The 25,236-nt window shown below is 40.4% G+C and overlaps 2 protein-coding genes across 3 annotated transcripts; both read right to left on the bottom strand.

Moving 5' to 3' along the window:
* Positions 1–4,282: 4,282 nt before the first annotated feature.
* fbxo22 (F-box protein 22) lies at positions 4,283–9,472 on the bottom strand (the record flags this gene model as incomplete). Its single annotated transcript, XM_079216992.1, has 7 exons — positions 4,283–4,972; positions 5,250–5,415; positions 5,533–5,685; positions 6,879–6,977; positions 8,587–8,674; positions 8,960–9,092; positions 9,342–9,472. 7 exons carry the CDS (start codon positions 9,470–9,472, stop codon positions 4,579–4,581), a joined length of 1,164 nt encoding a protein of 387 aa, XP_079073118.1. The 3' UTR covers positions 4,283–4,578.
* Positions 9,473–15,784: 6,312 nt separating this feature from the next.
* LOC306735713 (tropomyosin alpha-1 chain-like) lies at positions 15,785–24,453 on the bottom strand. Of its 2 annotated transcripts, XM_079217219.1 has the most exons (10): positions 24,310–24,453; positions 23,732–23,857; positions 21,356–21,489; positions 20,196–20,313; positions 19,905–19,975; positions 19,723–19,798; positions 19,546–19,608; positions 19,396–19,465; positions 18,680–18,758; positions 18,016–18,225 (listed from the first exon to the last, which is right to left on the bottom strand). In XM_079217219.1, the coding sequence occupies exons 1-10, from the start codon at positions 24,421–24,423 to the stop codon at positions 18,222–18,224; spliced, it is 855 nt and encodes a 284-aa protein (XP_079073345.1). In that variant the 5' UTR covers positions 24,424–24,453; the 3' UTR covers positions 18,016–18,221. The 2 variants fall into 2 exon arrangements, with proteins under 2 accessions (XP_079073346.1, XP_079073345.1); XM_079217220.1 differs by lacking the exons at positions 18,016–18,225; positions 18,680–18,758 and adding an exon at positions 15,785–16,063.
* Between the last annotated feature and the right edge of the window lie 783 nt (positions 24,454–25,236).

Raw genomic sequence — 25,236 nt, 5'->3', positions numbered from 1 at the left:
TTTAAACAGGTTCTCAACAACATGATCATCAGTCTTTAAGAGTAAAAGCTTCTTTCTGGTGGACTGTCAAAAGCAAAGGATGCATTTCACCTTAAAAGCAACTTGATGTGACATTGCTACTGAAACCCACTGAGCTCTGTATGGGACCATGAGCAGAACTGGCTCTATTATAAAAGCACAAATGGAGCAATGATTTAGGGCTATTCATCTAGGTCAAGAGAATAAATGCAGTGAGTTAAGATTAGACAAATTAGAGAGTCATGCTATGTCAGCAGAATCATGAGTTCACAAAGAATAATGATTTTCAGCGTTCTCCCTCATCTCTTTACTTTGTCTTCACACACAATCACATGCATACACACACGCTACAGCACGCTCCCTCTGTAATGCATCAGCTGTTCTCACTACGCACTTGGAGAGCACAGTTTAAAAATGGAAAGCTGGGAGAAAACTGGTGGTGGAAAGGAGTTGTTGGAAAAATGTGTTAATTCATAACAGACATGGATGATAATAATAATCTATTATTTACAGAGTGACCTACGGCTGCAGAATGGACGCTCTGTAATCAGCATTGTGCAGGTTTGTTTCTGCATCTCAGTGTGCGTCTGCATTTAGCATTCAGAGTGACGAAAGTCAGAGGCACCTCAACGCTAGCAGTGTCTGTGTGAATAAAGGTCATTATTGTAGAAAAGGGAAGCACAGAAACATGGGCAACAGTGAAAGAGAGGAGACTGTGTGAAGAGAAGAAGTTTGAGATTTTAAAAAAAGAGAGTCCTGCTGAGAAAATTAAGTGTAAGGAAGAGGAAGGAATCCATAAGAATGTGGTCCATGACCAACAGGCACTCCTACAATTCTGCATTTCTGACATTTGACAATATATGTTTATGGGTTACACTTTCTTTGACCATAGGAAAAGACAGAAAAAAAGCGTTGGTTTTGAATATGAGAAGAGAGTGAGGAAGACAAGAAGAAATTGACGGTACTCACTCAGTGTTGGCCATGATGCTGGCTGATGGAGAGGGGAGAGATGTAGAGATGGTTTTCACAAGGTTTCCTCTCAGTTCTGGCTGTTTTAGTGCTGCAGTTCACCTTTTCACCTGATAGACGGTGCTTTCATGCTGAACCTGGGAAAAACATGGCCATTATTGTAAGTAAAGAACTTATGGTAAAAGTTGCATATGCAAACATAGAAAGATTCACAAATGTTACATACAGGTCCAATAATAATCGGGTTGGCTCTCTGCTGACAGATATTGTAACATCACAACTTTGATATGGGCATTCCATAAACATTTAAGAAAATTGGATATCCAAATGAAGCCCCTTCTCAACTGCATGCTGTACAATTGGTTTCTTTTATCTGATTATGTAAAATATGAAATTGGTGGAACTAATTGCTCTCATCATGCTTGACAAGCCATGAGGACGCTGTTTGAGGAATAAGGTATGTCACAGTGGTAAAAGTCTGGATAAGAGAAACCCCAACCCTTGCAGCTGTATAGGTCAAAGACGTTTTGGAAAAGCGGAATGCAATACAAATTTACAAAACAATATACTACATTGCCTATAGAGCCAAAGCTATAATGCATATAGTAAAAAAAAAAAAAAAAAAACAGTTGTCACCCCAAACTTAAGGGAACTTTTGCAAATGTAAACTTTTAATCACACCCTTAAAGCATTTATCTGCTTAGAGCTATGGGATCAAACGTTCAACACAAACATGTTTTCAAATCCTGCCATCAGAGTAATAAATGCATCTGTGATCAAACCGATTTACTTGCTATCAGAGTCCAACTAAAAGAGAATTCTGGTCACAACTACCGAGAGCTCCTCGGTGTACATAAATTCATTATTTATTCGCAGCAAAGGACCTACCTGTGTGAGATTTACATTGTTGACGGCTAATCGTGCCTCCCGCTGCCCCCTTGCTGATAGTAATGTCTCCCTCGGTGATGATCAGAGTGAGTGAAGCAGCAGCAGCCTCGCAGTGTGTGTAGGCTGCAGCTATCCTTAGCACGCTTGCATTGGACGAGCACTGCTGCTGCTGCCGCTGCTCCCACTTGCGCTGCTTGGATTTCAGTGCAAAACCAAAAGGGGGACTGACGCTCAAACGCAAGAAGCATTGTCACTCGCCAAGATCATAGTAGCGTCCAAGTGCCATTCAGACTGAGCAAATAACGACCTTAAGTGCAGTCTCCTCTTGGCTTGGAGCGGTGGGGGGCTGTGTGTGCTGCCTCAGATCCAGGTTCCGCTCCTCGGCCGAGGGTTTCCCCGGCGAGCGCAGCGGGGAACCCTGCGAAAAGGAGCTGTCCAGGTGCTGAAGCGAGCCCGACGAAGCCTTGGCTCTCTACCTTGCCCCCCGTTTCCACGCAGCAGCGGCCGGGGAACACGATTTTATCCAAACGCCATCAAAACACTGACGTTTTCGTGCCTGAGACTGACAGTAGCCAATGAATCGTGTGACATTTGCATCGCTCTGGTCACGACATAGCAGTCTAAAAATATTGTATGTGGTGTGTGTGTGTGTGTGTGTGTGTGTGTGTGTGTGTGTGTGTGTGTGTGTGTGTACGAAAAAAAGAAAAGCCTGAGAGTGGATTTTCTCAGTTCCCGATTGAGGGCAATTTGAGAGCGGATTATCGCCACAGATGATTTTATTATCTTTACGCGTGGTAGGTCGTCCCTCTCCGTGTTCATGAGCATTTGTTTATGGTTTCCCAAAATAAAGATACTATTGGAATATAAACTGCCTTTACGGCAATTGGCTTAACCGTTTGTCATTCATCGGCATTAGCCAGTCGATGGTTAAACCGCACAGCAATCAATCTCGAGCGTCTCTTCCTTTATTTAAGCAAGCCTGGACGTGGGCTGCGGAAGATGTTATAGGCTGAGGCTCACATATCTGGGTGTGCGCAAATAAGGAAAAGTGGTGATATAAATTAACAGTAGGAGGCCTGTAGTTTCAACCGAGGAGGGATACGTAACACCTACGTGTTGGGTCTAAAGATGCTGCTGTAGTGGTTTTAACAGTGGAGGTAAAGACAAATAGGAAAACTCACAAATCCAAGTATTGAATGTAATTTATTGAGCAAATGAGCAGAACAGATAGCATATTATTTGGCACATGAAGAAAAGTGCATCATCACCAAAACGTTTCAAAGGAGCCAAAAACACAAACTTAAAATACTGTTTACTTTCCCATTCAAAACCTATAAGGGCATATTTGTGAATTAAAAGAAGCCTTCTAATTATTTTTTCAAAAAGTCATATTGGAATTTCCTAAAGAAAAACATCCACTCTGCAACAATCACTGTGGCAGCTGTTATCAGAAAACTGAACTTCAACATTGTTGTTAATGATCAACAAACATATATACATACTGGAAATTGCACCTTTGTGTCATCAGAATATTCTTCTCCGTGAGGAAAAAGTGTGGCAACAATTAATGACAGGGCCATCTAGAAAATAACATGTATAAAGCATTAATGGATTTTTACCAAAATTCTATTGTATAAAGGCATGCGTCACATTTTGATCTCATTTGGAGTCTCAGGGTGTACCTTCAGGATGTCAAAAATAACCATTATTATACACCAAATACATCAACTCCAATTAATCACATTTTTTCTAACCTTGGAAATTATAACTATTTCCTAAAGTTTGAAAGAAGAGCTGAGACTTGAGTGAGGTGAAACAGAGTTCCTTGCTGGTCCATGTCACTTACACAGCCATTCTGCCGTTCTGCTCTACTTTCTCTTCTGTTTTAGGGGGACTTCTCCGCTGCAGGAGATGCAATGAGCATTAGGTCTAACCATTAATAGTTGGAAGTAGGTAGTTGAAGATATGACCTGATGCGGACCAAAAAAAGAGGCACTGTAAGATTCTGAATGATGCCCCCGTGCCCATTTGAACCATATATGAAAGAGAAAGAGAGAGAGAGAGAGAGAGAGAGAGAGAGAGATAGATAGATAGATAGATAGATAGATAGATAGATAGATAGATAGATAGATAGATAGATAGATAGATAGATAGATAGATAGCAAAAGAGTATCATGTCATTTGTAGATTAACACTTTTTTGTTTGTAAAAAAACAGCATTTAAAATCAAGATTGCCTTGATTGTGTGGAAGAGGGACCACACTCCTCTTACATGAATAAAAGTGCCTGCGCTGAATCACCAACTACAACAATAGCTTGTGAGTGTATATTTTAACTTACCTGCAAAACAAACAGACCACGAGGTTAATGTCAGTGGGTAAAATAGGCCTCGAATATGGGGGGAAATTTAGGAAAAATATATACACATATATTTTAGTGCTCTATCATATTTTATTACTAAATATTAAAACTGTGTAAAACTCACTAGTTTTAATATGAATCTGTGTTTACACACAGTCTCGGATGGACACAATTTCCCAAATCATGCCTTTACATTGGCGAAAGGGATAATTTTCCTGCTTTATGAGCGGAAATGGTGACAGCAATATTTAATATGAGTGACACTGTACAAAATGTTTCTTGTTCCCGACTTGCGGTTTCTTTTTTACTACCGTTTGGTCATTGTCACTGTGGGTCAGTCCGTCAGCCTAAATGGACTAGGGTCATGACTGTAGTGTACTCATGCTGCAGACTGTCCGTGTCAGTGTCGCACAGCGTGTAGTCGTCTTTAACAATTCGGTCGCAGCCGATCTCGCCGTTGCCAAACAGGCCGAAGAGCGGGGTGTTGGGGAACACCTTGTGAAAGGCCTCCGCCTCTACGTTGGCCTGGTTGTGGTAGTAGTTCTGGCCTCTCCCCACGCAGGCAAACATGAATCCTAAGGTGTTCCTCTCGGGAATTTTGGCTGCTTTTAGCCGCTGGATCGTGGCTTCAGCCGCCTTTGGGTTGCCGACATCTTGGTCCAGAAGCACAGATGCCCCCTGCACCTTAGGGCCACTCAATGCCAGACCCACCACACCATATGACCCCTGGCTACAGCTACAGAGTGAGAAATGATGGGAGAGTGAGATTGTGAATATTGAAAAGAGAATGCAGTTTTAAAAACAACAACATCTCACTCCTAATACAAAGATAAAAATGATGGGAGTTTGAGATGTTTAAAGAACAGGAAATCACAAAGGGTCAATTGCAAGTGATTTATTTTTGTCAAGCTTGTGTGACTTTGCAACAGAAACTAAGGGGGGTGGGTGTTAAGATCTGTCAATATTTGTGTTTGTATTAAAGCATTACTCTTTAGTGAAGGACATTAACTCACCAGGTTCTGGGAGGAGAGAAGACACTTTCTACCAGCCCTCCAGCAATGAGAGCTTTGCTCTTGGCCAGAGGCTCCAGTATCTGGCTGAGGAAGTGTACTCCTCCAGTTTTATATGCCTCATAGAAAAATATCAGTACCACACGCAGCTCTGGGTTATCAACTAGTCCTGGAAAGAAAGTACAACAAACAGACCAATTTAAAAAAAATAAAAATCTGGAAGATTTGACAAGTTTTGCATTTCTCCGTTTAGATTATTGAATAATTGCTGCGAGCCAACACTCACCTGCTTCTTTCAGAGCTGTTGGGGAAATGGACTTCTTGCAAAAATGAAAGGGCTTGATGTGGACACCTTCTATGGTGGGGAACATGAGTGCAAAGCCAGCCTCCCCCTCCTGATACTCCTGAGGAAGGCTGGAGCCGGAGCCACTGGGAGTCACTGCACAAAGTAGCAGGCATGGGGTAAAAAATTAAGTTATCAATGCTGATGAACAGTGGTCACTAGTAGACCCTCGCCTTTGCTGATTGAAGACACATAATTGGATATTTGCTCAACACCACAAGCTTCTGAAAAAATGTACATAAGGAACACCAGGCATGATTGTATTACCCTCAATCAATGACATTAAAAAGGCAATTCTACACAGGCTCAGTTCAGAGTTTAGCAGACGAATAAGCTCCCGTGCAAATGAGAAAACCTTTTGCTATATTGTCATTCATCTACAAGATTATAATACATTCATACACCTTTTAGACGTGGGGTTTACATTTTTGCTGAGCTCACTGGTATGCAACTGAATTTGTATATTACAGAAAACATTTCACTATATTCAAAAGAAAGCAAATTCAGCACATTAGTATCTCATTCACCCCCATCCTCCAATTTATGGAATTCATAAGCAGTTATGGAGAAATACTATGTCTAGGTGTATCACATGTCATATTTTTAATACTGTGCAAGCCCATCACCAATACACATAACGAAAAATATTTATTGAGGGCTATATGGCAGACGTATTGCAAGTAATCTATAGATTTCAACCTAATTAATCAAAGATTTAATTAAATTAGATTTGTGTGGAGACCTTGTTGTGACCCTCATCTGCAATATCACAAAATGAGTGTTATCACAAACAGCTGAGGCTGCCATTAAACCTGATCAACTACCAGATCCTGACAAGCCCTCATCCCGAGGAAAGAGAACATGGCTGATGGAGAGTCACTTCTCCGCAGGGTTGTGATTATATGGAAAAATGGGGAGCACAGCACCGCGCAGACGAGGCAATCTATCAAAGGGAGAAGCAGGGAAGCTCCCGCCACCAGTGGTGCTTTACAACTAGGCAGCAGCAGTGGAGATTAATAGTAGTCTTCTATGGTGAAAGGTGAACTATTCCTCTTTGATATACGCAAGACAGCCGGTTATCTTTCATTTTTGCTTGAGTACCCTAGCAAGATGAACATGCTAGGCCACATATTTTTTTGAAGCTCAAATAATAAACCATTTTATATAAACATTTAACTACATGATTCCTTTATGAGGCTACGCATGTTTTATTGGGGGTGAGGTTGGGAAATAGTTTTTTTCTATATGAATGGGAAGATATGAAAGAGACAGAAAAGAGGAACACTTACAGACGACGCCTGGTGTGGTGATGCCCATGATGTCACAGCCTTTCGGGAAGAGCTGGTTCAGTTCTTCAACCGTGTCGGGACTGTGGCGATTCTTTTTGGCTTCAGAGTAGTAAAAAAAATATTAAGAATGTTGACTGATTTAATATATACTTATTATTTTTCATATAAAACATAACTCAAATTTAAGAGAACTTTATGCAACAATTTTAGATTCAGAAAAATGTACGCCAGCAAAGCATCGTTAAGTTTGACACAACAGTGCTAAATACCTAATGTTTTAAATTTCAGGGAGTTCTATATGAAAAAAATGCAAGCAAATGATTATTATACAAGCCTTAATTTTCTATTATGAACTATCCGGAAGGTGTCAATAAGTTATTGTCAATAGTTTAACCACTGTCCTGAATCAGTGTGCGAGCTAGGCCTATATTAAACTACAAATAAACTGACTATAAAGTATAAACAGACCCTGAATGACAATTCCGCACATCTTTCTGTTTTTTAAGGAAGTAAACAATCATGATAAGTGTCACAATACTGAGCCATACCCAAAAATCCTCGACTATTTAATGTCACAACATGTGCCACTGAAACTGCAGCGATAAAGCGGAACAACGGTCCCAAGTTGAAGGTAACCCACATTTTGGTTTGGTTTTCTCTTCAATTCCGTATTACTAAGCCATCTTGAATATTTACCTATCGTTTGAAAGTTAGGTCAATTTAATTTATATTATCCAATATCACAAATACAGAATAAAAACACCCTCTGTTCTTTCACCCTAAATTCAGATAATGAAAAACTTTTTAAAGCTCTTCTCAGTTTTAATTCCATCCATCTGTCAAATATTTAACATGTGTAAATCACACATAATATAAGCTTCTATATGAATCCCAAATCTATTTTGGCATATGAGACACCTGCTAAGACACAACTATGGTACCGTTATGATACAACTAAATCATGATTTCTAAAGGATTATGTCAGTGGTAGAATGTATTTAAGTACGTTTACTCAACTAATGTACTAAAGCACAAATTTGAGGCATTTGTACATTGTACTTTATACTTCCACTTTACTACATATCAGACAAATGTTGTACTTTTCACTCCAATACATATTCTCAAATTTTTCATACACGTCCTGTCCAGTGAAAACCATGCATCTAAGAATGTGTTGTTTTTGAATGTTGGTGATAAACTGAAAAGATGAAGAATTCCTTTATTGTCCTACCTGTTAAGGAAATAATCAATTTAAAACAGTCTTGGGTAAGCTGGAACATGCATCTTCACAAAGCTGAAAACAGGACTGTTTTTCTGAGCTCATGAAAAATTAATTTTGGACACACGTGGTTCTCACGGGACAGCGACGCTACAAATATATGGTGATCTTAGAGAATGTGATGCATTGCTGTTGATTAAACTATCGAGCAGTATATAAAGGAGTTACAAATAGTGCAATCTTAGACATTCACAGGCTTAAATTACATTATACACATTAATATTAAAAAAAACATATCAAATAGTAAAACTCTACTCGGTTGTTCATAACACTTAGATATTTTTACAGTTTTTTTTAACATGTAGTGGAGTTTTTTTTTATACTTTTAGTTAAATAAACGATTGGACAAGACAAGACCTGACATATTCTGTCAAATGAACACAATAGAAAATATGCCGACAGCAGTGAATACCAACATCTAAAACCAACCTTTACTCTCTCTGTAGCAATAAGCTCGTCCAGTGAAGCCTTCATAGTCTACCAACACCAGAACAGTTTTGGGCACAAGAAAAACTTTCTGAAAAGAATCACAAGTAAAGAGCATGTGTTAAAACATGTATGAATTGCAATATGGATAAATTGCATTACCCAACAATATTGGACACACTTTCTTGTTGTTGTTTTTTTACACGGGGGTTTTTAACCCAGGAATACAAACAAAGCATGAACAATTTTTCATCAGTGTTACCCACACTTTTGCAATCTGTACACACCAAGATCCTGCACAATATTGTGCGAACTGCGCATGCGCAGTAAGTTACAGTTACAGTTAACGTTAGAGGTCTTTCAACAACACACTTACCTCAACCTCCTCAGCCAGGATGCTGCAGAGGACGTGGGCCTCCGTCTTAGACGGCCCACAGGCTGACACCCAGGTCAGCTGCTGCTGAGTCCTCAGCACTCTCCGAGCACAGTTTCTCCACAGTCTGCACACACTGAGAACCACAAACACAGCTTTAAGCTACCGGCTAGCTAACGTTAGCTTGGCAACACACAATACATTTTGTTAGCTGCAAGCAAGTACAAACACGTTGGGTAAAAGTAAAACGACTCATACGACACTCTGACTGCCACATTAGCTTTCTAACTGGCCTGTGTGTCTGTCAAAAAAGTAGTTTCGCTTCCATTCGACAGCCATTACCGTTAGTTAAGTTAATGTTGAGCACACAAACATTTCCCGCTACCTTGCGATCCGGAGCAGCGATTTGGTTGGTACGAAAGTCAGAATTCGCTCAACCACTTCGGCGACATTGCTGAGTACGTATGCAGCCTTGCTGTCTGTTAAATTCGCGGAAAATTCTTCATTTTCCCCCATATTTTGCTCTCAAGTCGTGGTCGGGGTTTTCCTGTAGACTGCCCAGCTACGACCTTTCACCTCAGCTCCTGCGCCGCTGCGACACACTGCCCCCTGCGGCGAGGAGGCGCTGTGGCAGTTTAAAGTTCCCCCCTTACATTTTCTGTTGTTAAATTTAATTGTTATTAAGTGTGGCTTCAGCTAGAGGGGTCATAGACCCCTATAGCAAAGCGCACTTTATATTATTGCTCGGGCTTATTATTATTATTACTTATTATTATTCTTCTTATTCCGCCAAACTTTGGACCGTATCTTCTCCCACAGCGTTGCCCGCACATGCGTAAAAAATACATCAAAACGTGCGGCCCGATCGGGAATCGTGAGCTATGACTTTTCTAAGAGATTCGACCAGCCATTTTCCCGAAAAGTGCGAAAAACGGCGAGAAATTGTCCCATTCACTTGACTGGGGTTTCGGACTGAAGAGAGCAAAAAAACATACATCTTTGTGCCCACAGTGACTCGCCATAATGTATCGTAGAGAAATGATTTAAAGTTTAAAACGTTGACAAAAGTCTGGAGTTTATTTGCCCAATTGGGCATTTTTTGATAGCTAGCACAGTTTTCATGTAATTATTGTTCAAGTTTAGGAAAATGTGGGAACCATTTCAGAGTTTACAATGGGTGTGTGTGGGGAAGGTTAGAGCTGTGATGTCATCGCTAGAGCACGAGGAGCTGTGTCCTAAACAACCTTTTTGTATTTGTATTTTGCCATTCACTCCACAATATTGACTTTTGAGGCATAATTTATATATGAAAACGTTGGAAATATTGTGCCGGTGCTACACATGCGTCGTGGAATCCAACAAATGTATACTGTTTTGTCAGCAAGCCTGAAAGCGACATGAAGTCCGGCCAACTGCTCCATTAACCTCCATGTTAAATCGGACCACAATTTTCTCTCATGACGGAAACGTGAGCACTTTACAAACTGAATTTACGCCCTCATTTATAAATCCTTACAAATATTTAAGTAGACGGAAACGTTCTCAGAAGTCTTGTGCTTCTCATGATGTCATTATTTTCGTGATGGGATCCATGGTTGTCTGTCAAATACAATAGTTTGAAAGTTAGTTTTTTCATTAAATCAACTATCCTGTCTCTCTCTCTCAGTGAACACCATGGCAACGGTGACACACACGCACACACGCGCAGGAGGAACTGTCAGTTGGTCAGCTGACATCCTGACTGTTTGTGCTTCTCATGATTTCATTGCTTTTATTCATATCTGTTGTGACTGACTCATGGATTTAAACATGGTTATTCATTTCATTTTATTTAAACAAACCAACTGAAGTCTTGGGTAGGAGAGAGGCAAAGTTGTACTTTTTTACATTGAGCAGCTCTGGTTAATTGATGGCTGACATGATTGTTTCAAGGTCTTCTCCCTCTTCTGCCCCTCCCAATGGGCTTTTCGCATGAGTGTTTGAGTGCTATTTTTTTCCCGCCATTCGATCTATATACCGCCCCCTGTCTGTCTAACTCTGTCTGGCCCCCCCCTTTCCGTGGCTGACATGATATTAGTTAATCTGTTTTCTCTCTCTCTCTCTCTCTCTCTCTCTCTCTCTCTCTCTCTCTCCTCCTGCCTCTCTCTCTCTCTCTCTCTCTCTCTCTCTCTCTCTCTCTCTCTCTCTCTCTCTCTCTCTCTCTCTCTGATAGCTAGCACAGTTTTCATGTAATTATTGTTCAAGTTTAGGAAAATGTGGGAACCATTTCAGAGTTTACAATGGGTGTGTGTGGGGAAGGTTAGAGCTGTGATGTCATCGCTAGAGCACGAGGAGCTGTGTCCTAAACAACCTTTTTGTATTTGTATTTTGCCATTCACTCCACAATATTGACTTTTGAGGCATGATTTATATATGAAAACGTTGGAAATATTGTGCCGGTGGTACACATGCGTCGTGGAATCCAACAAATGTATACTGTTTTGTCAGCAAGCCTGAAAGCGACATGAAGACCGGCCAACTGCTCCATTAACCTCCATGTTAAATCGGACCACAATTTTCTCTCATGACGGAAACGTGAGCACTTTACAAACTGAATTTACGCCCTCATTTATAAATCCTTACAAATATTTAAGTAGACGGAAACGTTCTCAGAAGTCTTGTGCTTCTCATGATGTCATTATTTTCGTGATGGGATCCATGGTTGTCTGTCAAATACAATAGTTTGAAAGTTAGTTTTTTCATTAAATCAACTATCCTGTCTCTCTCTCTCTCAGTGAACACCATGGCAACGGTGACACACACGCACACACACGCGCAGGAGGAACTGTCAGTTGGTCAGCTGACACTTGACTGTTTGTGCTTCTCATGATTTCATTGCTTTTATTCATATCTGTTGTGACTGACTCATGGATTTAAACATGGTTATTCATTTCATTTTATTTAAACAAACCAACTGAAGTCTTGGGTAGGAGAGAGGCAAAGTTGTACTTTTTTACATTGAGCAGCTCTGGTTAATTGATGGCTGACATGATTGTTTCAAGGTCTTCTCCCTCTTCTGCCCCTCCCAATGGGCTTTTCGCATGAGTGTTTGAGTGCTATTTTTTTCCCGCCATTCGATCTATATACCGCCCCCTGTCTGTCTAACTCTGTCTGGCCCCCCCCTTTCCGTGGCTGACATGATATTAGTTAATCTGATCTCTCTCTCTCTCTCTCTCTCTCTCTCTCTCTCTCTCTCTCTCTCTCTCTCTCTCTCTCTCTCTCTCTCTCTCATAGCTAGCACAGTTTTCATGTAATTATTGTTCAAGTTTAGGAAAATGTGGGAACCATTTCAGAGTTTACAATGGGTGTGTGTGGGGAAGGTTAGAGCTGTGATGTCATCGCTAGAGCACGAGGAGCTGTGTCCTAAACAACCTTTTTGTATTTGTATTTTGCCATTCACTCCACAGTATTGACTTTTGAGGCATAATTTATATATGAAAACGTTGGAAACATTGTGCCGGTGGTACACATGTGTCGTGGAATCCAACAAATGTATACTGTTTTGTCAGCAAGCCTGAAAGCGACATGAAGACCGGCCAACTGCTCCATTAACCTCCATGTTAAATCGGACCACAATTTTCTCTCATAACGGAAACGTGAGCACTTTACAAACTGAATTTACGCTCTCATTTATAAATCCTTACAAATATTTAAGTAGACGGAAACGTTCTCAGAAGTCTTGTGCTTCTCATGATGTCATTATTTTCGTGATGGGATCCATGGTTGTCTGTCAAATACAGTAGTTTGAAAGTTAGTTTTTTCATTAAATCAACTCTCCTGTCTCTCTCTCAGTGAACACCATGGCAACGGTGACACACACGCACACACGCGCAGGAGGAACTGTCAGTTGGTCAGCTGACATCCTGACTGTTTGTGCTTCTCATGATTTCATTATTTTTGTGATGGGATGGGATTCATGGTTGTCTGTCAAATACAATAGTATTATTTCTTGGTGTAACCACACCTCCCTACTCAATTCTGCGCCCTACCTCGAATAATGGCCCATCTTCATTACCTACACTTACACCGGTCTCAAGACACAAATAAACGCCTCTTAACTTCTTTTCTTCCATATGCTTCCTCTTATTAAACACTTAAACAAGCTTAAGACTCATAGACACGGTTTAAACATCCTAATATTACCAATAAGGCACACAAATAGACATTTTAGACCATTAATAACGTCCTCTGTCAGACGCTCATGAGCCACACCCACGGTTTTCCCGCCTTATGCAAATGAGCTGCACCCACAGAGACTTTCACCCAGACCCCTGCAAAGAGCTCCTCTCCCCTCCTCCTATTCTAATTAATGTTAAATATAAACTAATCTCTAAATCCTTGAACTTATTCAATCCCCTTGGCTTTTATTCAAGTTCAGGAACATAGAAATCCACTACAGAGCTGTGTCCTAAACAACCTTTTTGTATTTGTATTTTGCCATTCACTCCACAATATTGACTTTTGAGGCATAATTTATATATGAAAACGTTGGAAATATTGTGCCGGTGGTACACATGCGTCGTGGAATCCAACAAATGTATACTGTTTTGTCAGCAAGCCTGAAAGCGACATGAAGACCGGCCAACTGCTCCATTAACCTCCATGTTAAATCGGACCACAATTTTCTCTCATGACGGAAACGTGAGCACTTTACAAACTGAATTTACGCTCTCATTTATAAATCCTTACAAATATTTAAGTAGACGGAAACGTTCTCAGAAGTCTTGTGCTTCTCATGATGTCATTATTTTCGTGATGGGATTCACGGTTGTCTGTCAAATACAATAGTTTAAAAGGTTGTTTTCTCATTAAATCCACAGTTCAGTCTCCTGCTCTGTGACAGTGTCACACCTGTTTTAAGTTAGCCAATCAGGGCTGTCACCACGACAACCGGTGATACAAACGCAGGAGGAGCCAACTGACGTTGGTCAGCTGACATCCAAGACACTCTATTTTAAACTCTACAAAAAACGTTTCACACACATTCTTATATATCATACATTAGACTTAGACACACACACACACACACACAGAATTATCACAAAACGATTGACTGTGTGTATGTCTATGTGCGCCCGCGTGTGTGTGCGCGCACGTTTTTTGACCCCAGAAAGTTGGTGAGTGAGGAGATACAACTTGGATTGACCTTTCACCCAATGAGTCTGTTGTTGCTGGGGAAAAATGGACAACACAACGAATCCGATTAGGCTCCTCCCATAGAAGAAGTCTGATTGGCTCTTTTTTATTTGGCTTTCGGTTAAGGATTTTTTTTTTTCATTGTGTAAAAAACTACGTTTTTCACCCTCTCAAAGAAAGTCATTTGATCTGATAATTCTGAAGGTGGCAGAGGTTATTGAGGTTATTGTGTTATTGAGAGATGTGTTACCTCAATAACACATCTCACTACCGGTAATGTATACATATTGCGACGTCTTACGGCAGTAGTAGCCACACTTTCAAAATTTCTTGTGAAATTTTCTAGTTTAAATTATTGTTTTGACTGGTAGTTAGTTATACAATAGCTAACATGAATTGGAATATTCTTAATTTGTGCTGATATTGATATTTTTTTCCCTTTTGAAATGCTTGTCATGTCACCTTTTTAAGTATTATAGAATTATTTAATTTTAGGAACTTGGAGCAAAAAACACCATACTGAGGTCATAGTCTGTAATAAAGCATCATATGTAAACAGTTTTATTTTAGACCTTCACAAGCACAAAAGCGCAACCTAATAATATATTCCTACGTGACATCAGTCACTTATCATTATTCTACTATATTCACGGTTATTGTTATTTTTGGTAGTTGTAACCTTTTCATTATACCTACTAATCATATGAATAATTTCTGTCATATGCATGGGATGTGCTGTAACTCTGTTATGTTGTTCATTCTGTACACATGACATCTATTGTACTTCTGTGTATCTGGGGAGAGGGATCCTCCTCTGTTGCTCTTCGGAAGGTTTCTTCCCCTTTTCTCTCCCTTAAGTTTTTTTGGGGAAGTTTATCCTCAACTATCCCGGGACAGAGGATGTTGTATGTGTACAGAATGTAAAGCCCTCCAAGGCAAATTTGTAATTTTGGGCTATACAAAATAAATTAGTCACATTTCACTGCACTGGTGATGCACTGCAACACAATATAGTTCATGTTTAAAACAGTACTACCTCATGTTGTGCTCATTTGAAATACAAGTGCTCCATTTCGCATTGCTTAAACTGAGTGACATAAATAATACAATTTAATAAGATAGCCACATTAATGATAACTCAAAGGTTTCTCCTTCATTCTTGCTGAAATGATCAAAAAACACCAATACATATTTGCAATAAAGCCAGACTTGGAATAAAGTATACTTGATCCAACCATTTATTCATGATCTTTACTTTTCCAAGATAAAATGGGAGACACAAAAAAGCAAATAATTTCTCAACATGAACAGAAAAGTGAGTACGGTGTGGAAATGTTCCTTTTACTTAGCTGATCAAATTTTCAAGCAACTGTGGCAAGAATCCCTTCCTTGCTTGTTTGTTTGGAATGGAAGTGTACAACGTCACCGACACCGAATGAATGTTTACAATACAGAAGAAACAAAGACACACAAATAACTTTACAAAAACACACATAATAAAAGTCCCTTTTATATAACCTTGGCTTAATTTATGGCTTTGATGACGACGATTATGTGCTGTGCATCCCCCCCGAGCCCCCCCAAAAAAAATGTCAAATTCTCCCAACATATACATGTAAACTTTAAAGATATGCAATGAACTATGACTGAACTTTGATTACAGTGTGCAATGACAACAGTGTAGTTTAACTTTAGCTCACTGAAGAAGTATGTGCTACCTTGTGTAGAGCTGGTTTCTTCAGAGGACACTTATAAACACAAGGCCAAACATTATCTGGAGCAGCCGTATATGGAGATCGGCCATATTCAGAACAGATGAGGCAATGTGGGGAGAGGAACAGAGCTGGTGTCAAATGTTAACCATCTCCATTAGGGTCTGATCCAGCATCTGCTTTACGTTCAGGCCTTCTTCTTTAGCACGTGTGAGTTTATCTGTTAATATAGCATTGCAGGGGTTAAAAATCATAAAAAACAAACAGCCCAAAGATGCACAGGATATAAACAGACAAAGTTCTAGCCCAGGATAACAAACAGCGTAGTTAGCATTCATTAAGTACGTACATATTCTCAACTACAATACTGTAAGCTAAGTCAATGTGAAGATTATACTCAAGCTATATACAGGGCTGCATCTAGGTTTAGTACAAAAGCATGTCCCATTTCCAAGGTTTTAAATGATGCTCATGACCTCCAGTACCAAGTCCATGCACCCTCTCCAAAAGGACTTTCAGGTCGAACAGAAATGTGAGCACTGATTCAACCCCAAATTGGAGACCTCCTTTTCTGCCACAAATCATCTCCCTCCACAACTCCCCCTTGTATTGTATTACCTCTTTAACATTGTCATCAAAGCAATTTCAATTGGACCCTTAAGCTTAAAAGTTGTACTATTACATTGTCCTTTGATGTAATTTAATTTAATTGACACATGCACCACGTATACCCTCCAATCTTATTTGACTAAAACACATCTCTAACAACTAGTATGCTCATATTAACCGGTAGGTGTAACGTGGTCAGCACCGCATCCAATTTTTTTTTTTAAATAAATAAAAACTTGTCCATTCAGTTTAGCGGGGATGAACAAGGATTCTGGACCCCTTGTGACATTTTATGAGCCTTCCTCAGAGGTCGGCCACGAGCACCCTCACCGGCCTTCACCTCGTGAGCAACAGCACCGTGCAGATTTCAAGTTAAGTGCTGTCGATAACAGAGTAGTAAATCTAAAATCCATTCTGCAACTTTTCAAAACTTGAGGTTGTCTGACCTCCCCTCTCTAACCACAGTTTTAGCATGCATTTTTGTGAAAATCGTACATTGTATTCACGTTTGTTGAAAGCATTACTTGGTTTTAAGCTTTGCGTCAGACACAGTTGTCTATACCCTTCTTATATCACAGCATGAGACAATATGCCTGGACGTTTGAGATTCAAAAGAAAGAAAGCAACCCGAGAGCCCATTCCAGTTTACGCGTCGTTTAAGGCTACTCTCAGCTCATTGGTCAGGAGGCGGTTTTTGTCAAGCTGCTTGTATAGATGGTCTTGACAATCAGAAAGCAGGAAAGAGAAAAAGGGAAAGAGAAGGCAGGTTAGTACAAAAGACAAAGAGTTAGTGCTTTGAAGCTAATCACAGAACAAGTGTCAGTTTGTGCCTCATGATCTTGTAAAGCAAAGTTCCATCCAACCATAAGTACTGAAGCCGGACTGCCCACTTTATGAACCCTTCAAACCAACGCTATGGCTTACTCCATTTATCATTCACATTTCCATAAGGTCTCACAAGACGTCACTATCCGTCCTGGCTACCCATGGCAATGTCCCCTACTCATTATTCCTTTTGTAGTCGCTTTAGCCTTTACTGAGAAGTTTGTAATAGTACTGGAAAAGCCAAAACTAAAATCAATTTCTAAGGAGGTATTCTTATTTCACGATAGAAACTTCATTAAAAAGTAGGATGCAGTCAGTACTTCAAATGAAATCTCTGGTGGTGCAGTTAATCATTTTGGCCACTAGGGTGTGCTCAAGGTACCAGAGTTTGGAAACCGTTTACTCCAAACTTGTAATTACAATACAGAAAGCAGCCGCACTAATGGCCAAAATAAAGCAGGTAACCTGTCATGACTGACACAGCGGACAACGGTCGTACTTCCTTTGATCACCAGTTTGACACAGGTAAAGATAAATAAACACCCCAACTGCATTTTAACAAATGGCAGTCCTCTCATCTGAAAACGGAACGGTAAATGTGAGAGCTTCAGAGTTTATTCAAATCGCCACTCAACAAAACTTAAAGGACATGGGAGACCAATAAAAAATAAAAAAGAGGGACAAATAAAAATGTATAAATATTGCAAGAGAAAGGGAAAAGTGCTGGTTTCGATGGAAAAATGTTTATTTTACAGAAAGCAATACGGCTCAAAGGTTTGTGTGAAAGAGGAACAAATGGATGGCAGCAGCGGCAGCCCAATGTGCAGTAGTGTTGGGGCAGTAAGGAAATACAGAGACAGAAAGTTGGGCAGTGGTGCAGAGGATAGAGAAGAAGATGATGATGATGATGTTCAACCAGCTTCTGGAGTGAGGGGTGTAAAAGTTTAGCTGTGAAAAAAGGAGAAAAAAAAAAAGTGTTGGAGATATAAAGAGGTATGGAAGATAAATAACATGCAGAACAAAAGAGGAACAAATGATGCAGAACGGAGCCAGACAGACTAAAGAAAAGGAAGCTATGAGGAAATGTGGCCAAGTTGCAAAAAGCTATCGAGAGACTAGCACCACTTCTAAATGCAGTTAGAAGGAAACCAAAAGGTTTTGGAAATCTAGCCTAAGAATCTATTCAAAAATACATCACAAGCACCTTTAGTTCAAGCACACATCAAGGTTAGCCAAGCAGTGAAAGAGGATTTCTAAAAATCTACCCATGTATAATAGAGTTGAATAAAAATAAATCACTGCACTTAAACATGCCACAAGAGGGAGCTATTGTATTAATAACAGGGGTTAGTGGTGTTGAGATCCAAGGCACAAAGCATAAAACAAGCATGTGGTGAATTACATGGAAGTCATGTCGTTGAGGGCGTGGTCCAGCTCCTCGCTGATGGCCTTGTACTTCAGTTTCTGGGCATACAGCTCATCTATTGTGTGGTAATTATTTTGAAGTGGCAGTGAAGGATTTGCAATGAAATAAGACGACAAAAGAAACAAATAATAGAGTCAGAAAACAGAAGTCAAAAAGGACAACACAAATAGAGAAACAAAAAAAAGAGGCAGGACAGAAATAGGAAGTGTGCATATACAACAGCTGCTGGTGTGTTAGATTCCTGAGGAGTCACTGAGAAACTGCATCACATGTTCAATGACCTTGTGAGGACTGCTTCGGACTCGTTGGCCTCGATCAGTCACTACACCAGAGTGCCAAATGGCATTGTGGTGAGAAATGTTGTTGCCCACATGATCACCGCTTTGTTTTTTCCCCTCCATGACAGAGAACTGACAGCGCATATATTTTTACCGAGGCCTATTTCACTCCCTGCTGCCCAGATAAATAACCTCACACTGCACCAGTGTTTACAAAAGAGGCACTTCTTTTGCAAGTATCCCTTTGAGTAATTACCAAAAACCAGAGCTGACTCTACAAGGATACCTAAATAAGGGTTGGCTTGTTGAATAGTAACTGCCTTGTACATCACAATTGTACTGTAACAGGCCCCCCTACATTTTGAAAAAACAACTTGTCCGAATGGCTAAGAATTAAATGGAAAAGACTCATACCCTCCAGGTCATCAATGGTCTTCTCAAGCTTGGCGACCGATCTCTCAGCGAACTCAGCACGGGTCTCAGCCTGAGTGAAGGAAACGTTAGCAGCTTGCATTAAGAGGTTTTTTCTCACTATTGAATTATGCCAAATTAAATTTAACTCACCTCCTTCAACTTGTCTGTAAGAACCTTGATCTCCTCCTCGTACTTGTCCTCCTTCTGTGAGTACTGTGGTTGCGCAATAAGGCCAGAGTTAGGCAAATATACAAGACAATTTGAAAACACGTTTCCTGGGTTCATGCTGTGTTATTTGCAATGTTTTGTCTTGGTCAGCCATCCTACCTTCTCTGCCTGGGCTTCCAGAGACTTCAGGTTGTTCTGCACCGTTTTCAGCTCTTCCTCCAGCTCAGAGCATTTGCTATTGGTTCATGGTTTGGTCGAACAAGTAGGAACATGAAAACAAATCTAAATTATATTTGCGACTTGAAGGAACAGATGGAGGGAAAAAGGAAGGAAGTCGTTACCTCTCAGACAGCTCAGCGCGCTCCTCTGTACGTTCCAAGTCACTCTCAATGATCACCAGCTTGCGGGCCACCTGAAGTCACAACGTACAGAGTTTAGTCCCACACAAGTTTGATACAGCAATAGTAAGACAGAATTACATTTATTTTACAACTGAAACTCTTATTATTTAGGACTTGGGGGCAATAATATGCATCTGTCAGGAAGTCTCCATTGATGTCAGCTGTTCCGTTAAAGCAACAGAATGTAAACAATGCAAAGTTCAGAGTGCATAGAACAGCTGAGAAACATGCCTCTTCGTATTTGCGGTCAGCCTCCTCTGCGATGTGTTTGGCCTCCTTCAGCTGGATCTCCTGCAGCTCCATCTTCTCCTCATCCTTCATTGCTCTGTTCTCAATGACCTTCATGCCTCTGAATGAAAGAGAACAATATGGCAGTAAGTTATAGGCACAACAAAAGGCCAATATAGTTAGATAAATCCCTCTTGTACGACTGACAAAGAGATCAGTATTTTTTTCTTAGAACCCAGGAAATTACATTCTTCAGTACCTTCTGGGACTACCCAGACTTCACACACATTGTATTACCATCTTGACAAAACGTCCGGATACTTTACAGACACATTGGTTCCATCCTATGATGGTGGCCAACACTGTACATGAGGACTGTGAGTGTGTAAACAGCAAGTAGAGACACTTAATTTGTCAAATTTTTCAGCTCGTCGGTCATCTGTGACGCCCTTTGAACTGCATGAAAAGTGCTATATAAATAAAGTTTGATTGATTGAGAGCGTGTGACTTCATCACCATGCTGTCCATACACTTGTTGCACTAGAAGACATCATTCAATTTTCAATCAAAATGCTAAAGGCTGCTTTCAGGAGTTGTTTTGCATCAATATAAAGAAATGTATTAACACAACAATCATAATGAGTCATGCTAATATGCAAAAAAACTACTTTTCTAGCCCTTTGTTTCAATTTAGTACACACTTTACATTAGTGCAATATGACTTCAGGCCACCAGTGGCAGCACTGAGCGAAATGTTAGGAGTGGGACTCCAAGAGCATTAGTCAGGTGCAATCTTTGATTTTTAGTATACCGAGGTTGAACAGCAACATCTCTGTGCGAGAGTACTACAACTTGTTTTCCCCATTTGTCTTAAAAGACATTGCACACCAGAAGGACCACTGTGCATCAAAAAGTTTGCAACACCCCGAGACCTGATACTTTGTACATGTGAATCAGGACTGGATTTTCTTCCATTTGTCAAAATCTAAAATATTTTTCCATAAAGAGTGTATTGCACCAAAACAAAAATTACATTATGTGATAGGGAACAAAAGGAGAGTAGAACTGTGCATTTTCTGTACAATACCAAGGATTATCAGAGAGTCTTGTGAGTGGATTGTGTTGACCAAGTGGGGTCTGTTTTGCAGGTGCAAGTTGCCCACCTCTCGCTCTCGTCAGCACCCTTCTCAGCCTCCTCCAGCTTGGTTAGTGCTGTGGACAGACGCTCCTGAGCACGGTCCAACTCCTCCTCAACCAGCTGAATGCGTCTGTTCAGGGAAGCTACATCACTCTCAGCCTAGGAGAGCACAACACATCACAAACAGTCAGATCAAGTTTATTTGTATGGCCTAACATCATCATGCATGTTTCAGTTGGCTTTGCAGGGGTTGCATCCCATACTCTCCGAGGAAAGCTTGGGCTGGGTCAGGACTCAAGAGCCCGAGGGAGGGCTGCAACCTGCAGGATATAATGTGCACATTGTATTCGCAGGCTAAGAGGTGTATTGGCATTTTGTCTTCTTTTAAAAAACACATTTTAAACCAACCACACGACAACAGCACCTTTTAAAGACAATTCCAGACTACTTTAGGCTCCCTTCTTTCCTCATCTCCAGTCAAGCCTGCGATTTCCTGTGTCATCGTGATTTTTATCTTGTCCCATGAACTGCTGCAAAACATGGCTACAATTGAGTAATTTGAAGGGCGGAAAGGAGCTCCCCTGTGCTCCAACTAGCTAGCCTGCGGGAGTTTTACAAACAGACAGGTTTGATCTCAGAGGGCCTGCTGCAACGTTAGCCTACTTGTTACAGGCTGCTTGTGTATTCGGGACGTGCAGGGGTGGCGTCCCTTACTCCCTTCATCTCCCCATCTTTACTCGCATCCTACAGTGTGCTAATTTCAAGCATGTCCACCTGATACCTGACGGCATTCGAGCAACACCGGTCGCTGCCCGGGCCTACCAGCCATGCTGCTTTTTTTTTTTTTACTAGATTTACGCCTAATGCAGTCTGCAGCCTGCAGACTAATTGCCTTAAATAATTAGGGGCGGCTTACTGATTCCCTCGCACTCTTCTCCTGGTTCAATTCCCGCTGTAATAACGCTGCCCGGTCCTCCGCTACATCGGCTTGGTCCTGCAACGACTTGATTTTCTTCTTCACAGCTTCCAGAGAGCTTCCACCGGCCATATCTGCTCCTTTTTTGTTGTTGTTGGTCTCAGCTAAGCTAGTTTTCTGTGCAGGCTGCCTCAATGCTGACACACACACTGGTAGATGCGGCGCGTTTGATCCCTGCCCCCACCGCCTTTAATCGACCGCTGATGAGGATTGGGATTGGGACGTGCCACCAACCCCGGAAGTACCCGATTTTACACGCAAGGAATACACTATTTTTATTAAATAAATAAAACTTGAATTATTTGTAATGATTTCCAATTTGAGTTGCTTTTCAATTAAATTCATGGAGTTTTTTCTACTTTTTGTCAGTTATTAATTCATGAGCCTGGTAAATTGAGCCAACCAATCAAAATCACAGCTCCAAACAATTGACAGTCATGAGCTAAATTACAATTGTAGCCTACTGTACATATAACTAATTGTATAATTAGCACAACATGCATCATATTATTATTATAACTATTATTATTTGTATAATTATTAGTGTTATTATTTTTATATTCCCCAGCTATTTGCCCTCTGTCAAACCATCTGTGTACTAATTAGTCACCCCACACACTTTTATTTTCTAAAAGTGCAATAGTGTATTTCGTTGTGCTATGCAGCCACGATGAACTGAACTCACCAGGATATTGCATTCCAGTGCTTTTTGTGGGATATTTGTTATGTATTTATTGATTGATTTAAGTGGTGATTCTATGGAAGGTGTGGTGTATTGAGGAAGGGTACCTCTATGTTAATTAATCATCATGCTTCATATTGTAGAATGCATCTCTTATCTGTGGCATGCATCTGTTTTTGTACTTTTTGAGTTTCCCTATCAATCATCTTAATTCATCAATCACTAAAGTATATCTTTGAAAAAAAAGTTTATCTTGTATAGTCTTATGTTATCTTAATAATATTATTGTGTTGTTGACGTTGTGGAAGATTGTGATGTAATCAATTAAGCGTCATTGGTGTAACATTAAATCAATAAACAGGTAATTTCATCATTGTTGGACAAAGCTGTAAAGTGCCAGCTGAAACTGAAACAACCACAAATCTGTCAAGGATTTTAAACGCAAAATATGCTTGTAAAAGGCCACTGAAACTGTACACTGGACCTCATTTGTCCAAATGACTGTGGAACGCAGCCAGCTAGCTTAATGCACAAGAGTTAAATGTAACTATTCATATTTTCATACAACCCGTAGATCTATTATAATTCATAACTGCATAACTTAATCATTTGACTAAATATGTATTGGGGGTGGTAATCTTAGTTTCATGAGGGGACCCAAAGGGTGGTTTAAGGTCAAACCATTAGACCTTGGATGACCCACTTATTCTCCACCAGTCCATGATACTCTCAGCCAAACTCACATCCATGGCTTTCTTCTCAGCGACCTCCAGTTTTTCCTGGGCATCCTTCAGGGCTTCAGAGTACTTGTCCAACTCATCCTCAGTTGACTTCAGCTTCTTCTGCAGTGCTACAATGTCATCTTCAAGCTTGATTACACAAAAACAGAAGGAGATGTACTAACTTGCAGACATACACCATTACTCTCAGACTCAATCACAAGAAGTACGTGACACCTCATAGTTTATGTGAATAATTGCTCTACTTAACAAACTCCATATCAACCATTTAGAAACGCAACCATTCTAGGCTGTTAATAATAACATTTGATTTGATAACATAGTATTATTAAACATTATAGTTGAATCTAAAAGTAAATGTAAACAAATCCCGTTTTGTTGCCAACTTCATGGAGCCCAAATGATGAAGTACAACAACAACAACAAAAACATATGACTATTTCCCAAATTGTATTTAATCCCATAAAGACACAGCTATTAATCCCAACTCGCAGGACACTGGACATGCAGAATCACGCAGCACCGTGCCATCGGCGCTTGTGCGTAAAAGCACCACAGCAGGTTCCACACCGGGTGCCGACCTGTTTGCTCCGGTCCTCAGCAGTTTTCCTGTCTGACTCGGCCTGCTCAGCTCTTTCCAAGGCGCTCTCCTTGTCGATCTTGAGCATCAGCATCTTTTTCTTGATGGCATCCATGGCTGCTTATTGTCGGGGTGTCCGCGCAAATCAAGAAGAAACTAAATGAAAGGATCGGAGCGTCTGAGCCACACTGAACGGCCAGCTGGAGTGCGAGCTCGCCTGAGTCTCACTGAGTCAAATATGTCGTTAGGCCAGGCAGTTAATGGACACCCGAAACTTTTTGGAAACAACTGCAGCTGTTTATCAACGCGGGACCTGTCTTTTTTTTCTGGATCTCCTCAGTGATTCGTTCTTTCTAGACATTTGACCACTGCTATGACTATACATGAGTGTAGACGTCAGGAGCAGGAGGAGGTACCCCTTCACACCAAGACAGTCCATCCCTATTTCTAACACCCCCCTATGCCCCCAGTGACAGGTAGGAAGTAGAGTGTGAAGAATCAAAGAAGCAGTAGTTCCTCTAAGGGGGGTATTTGGGAGAAACTTGCGGATAGTTATCACCCAGGAAAATAATGCATATATATATATATATATATATATATATATATATATATATATATATATATATATATATATATATATATATATATATATATATGTGTGTGTGTGTCTATCTTCCCCTGTGGGATGTCATATAAACCATTGTGGCTTGTTTGTCTTCCAGGGATGATTTCAACAGCTCCCTCATGGCATAGTTTGAACAACCATACAGCAATCAGATGACTTTGCTCTCTGTAGAGGTATATCATCAAGCTTGTTCAACTCCTCTATCAGCGAATACATGCCTGAAAGTTATATCTCAAATGTGCCGCAGTGGATATAGTGTGGATATAGTGAATATAGTGGATATAGTGTGGATATAGTGGATAT

Source organism: Taurulus bubalis, assembly GCF_910589615.1.
Source record: "Taurulus bubalis genome assembly, chromosome: 4".
NCBI lineage: Eukaryota > Metazoa > Chordata > Actinopteri > Perciformes > Cottidae > Taurulus > Taurulus bubalis.
This window is presented reverse-complemented; position numbering and strand designations above follow the sequence as displayed.

Coding starts and splice junctions, on each gene's coding strand:
- LOC306735713 (XM_079217220.1), bottom strand. CDS start 24,423: ATGGATGCCATCAAGAAAAAGATGCTGATGCTCAAGATCGACAAGGAG. Junction 19,609..19,722: donor TGGAAGCCCAGGCAGAGAAG/GTAGGATGGCTG, acceptor GCGCAACCACAG/TACTCACAGAAGGAGGACAA. Junction 16,064..19,395: donor GACCATTGATGACCTGGAGG/GTATGAGTCTTT, acceptor CTATATTAACAG/ATAAACTCACACGTGCTAAA.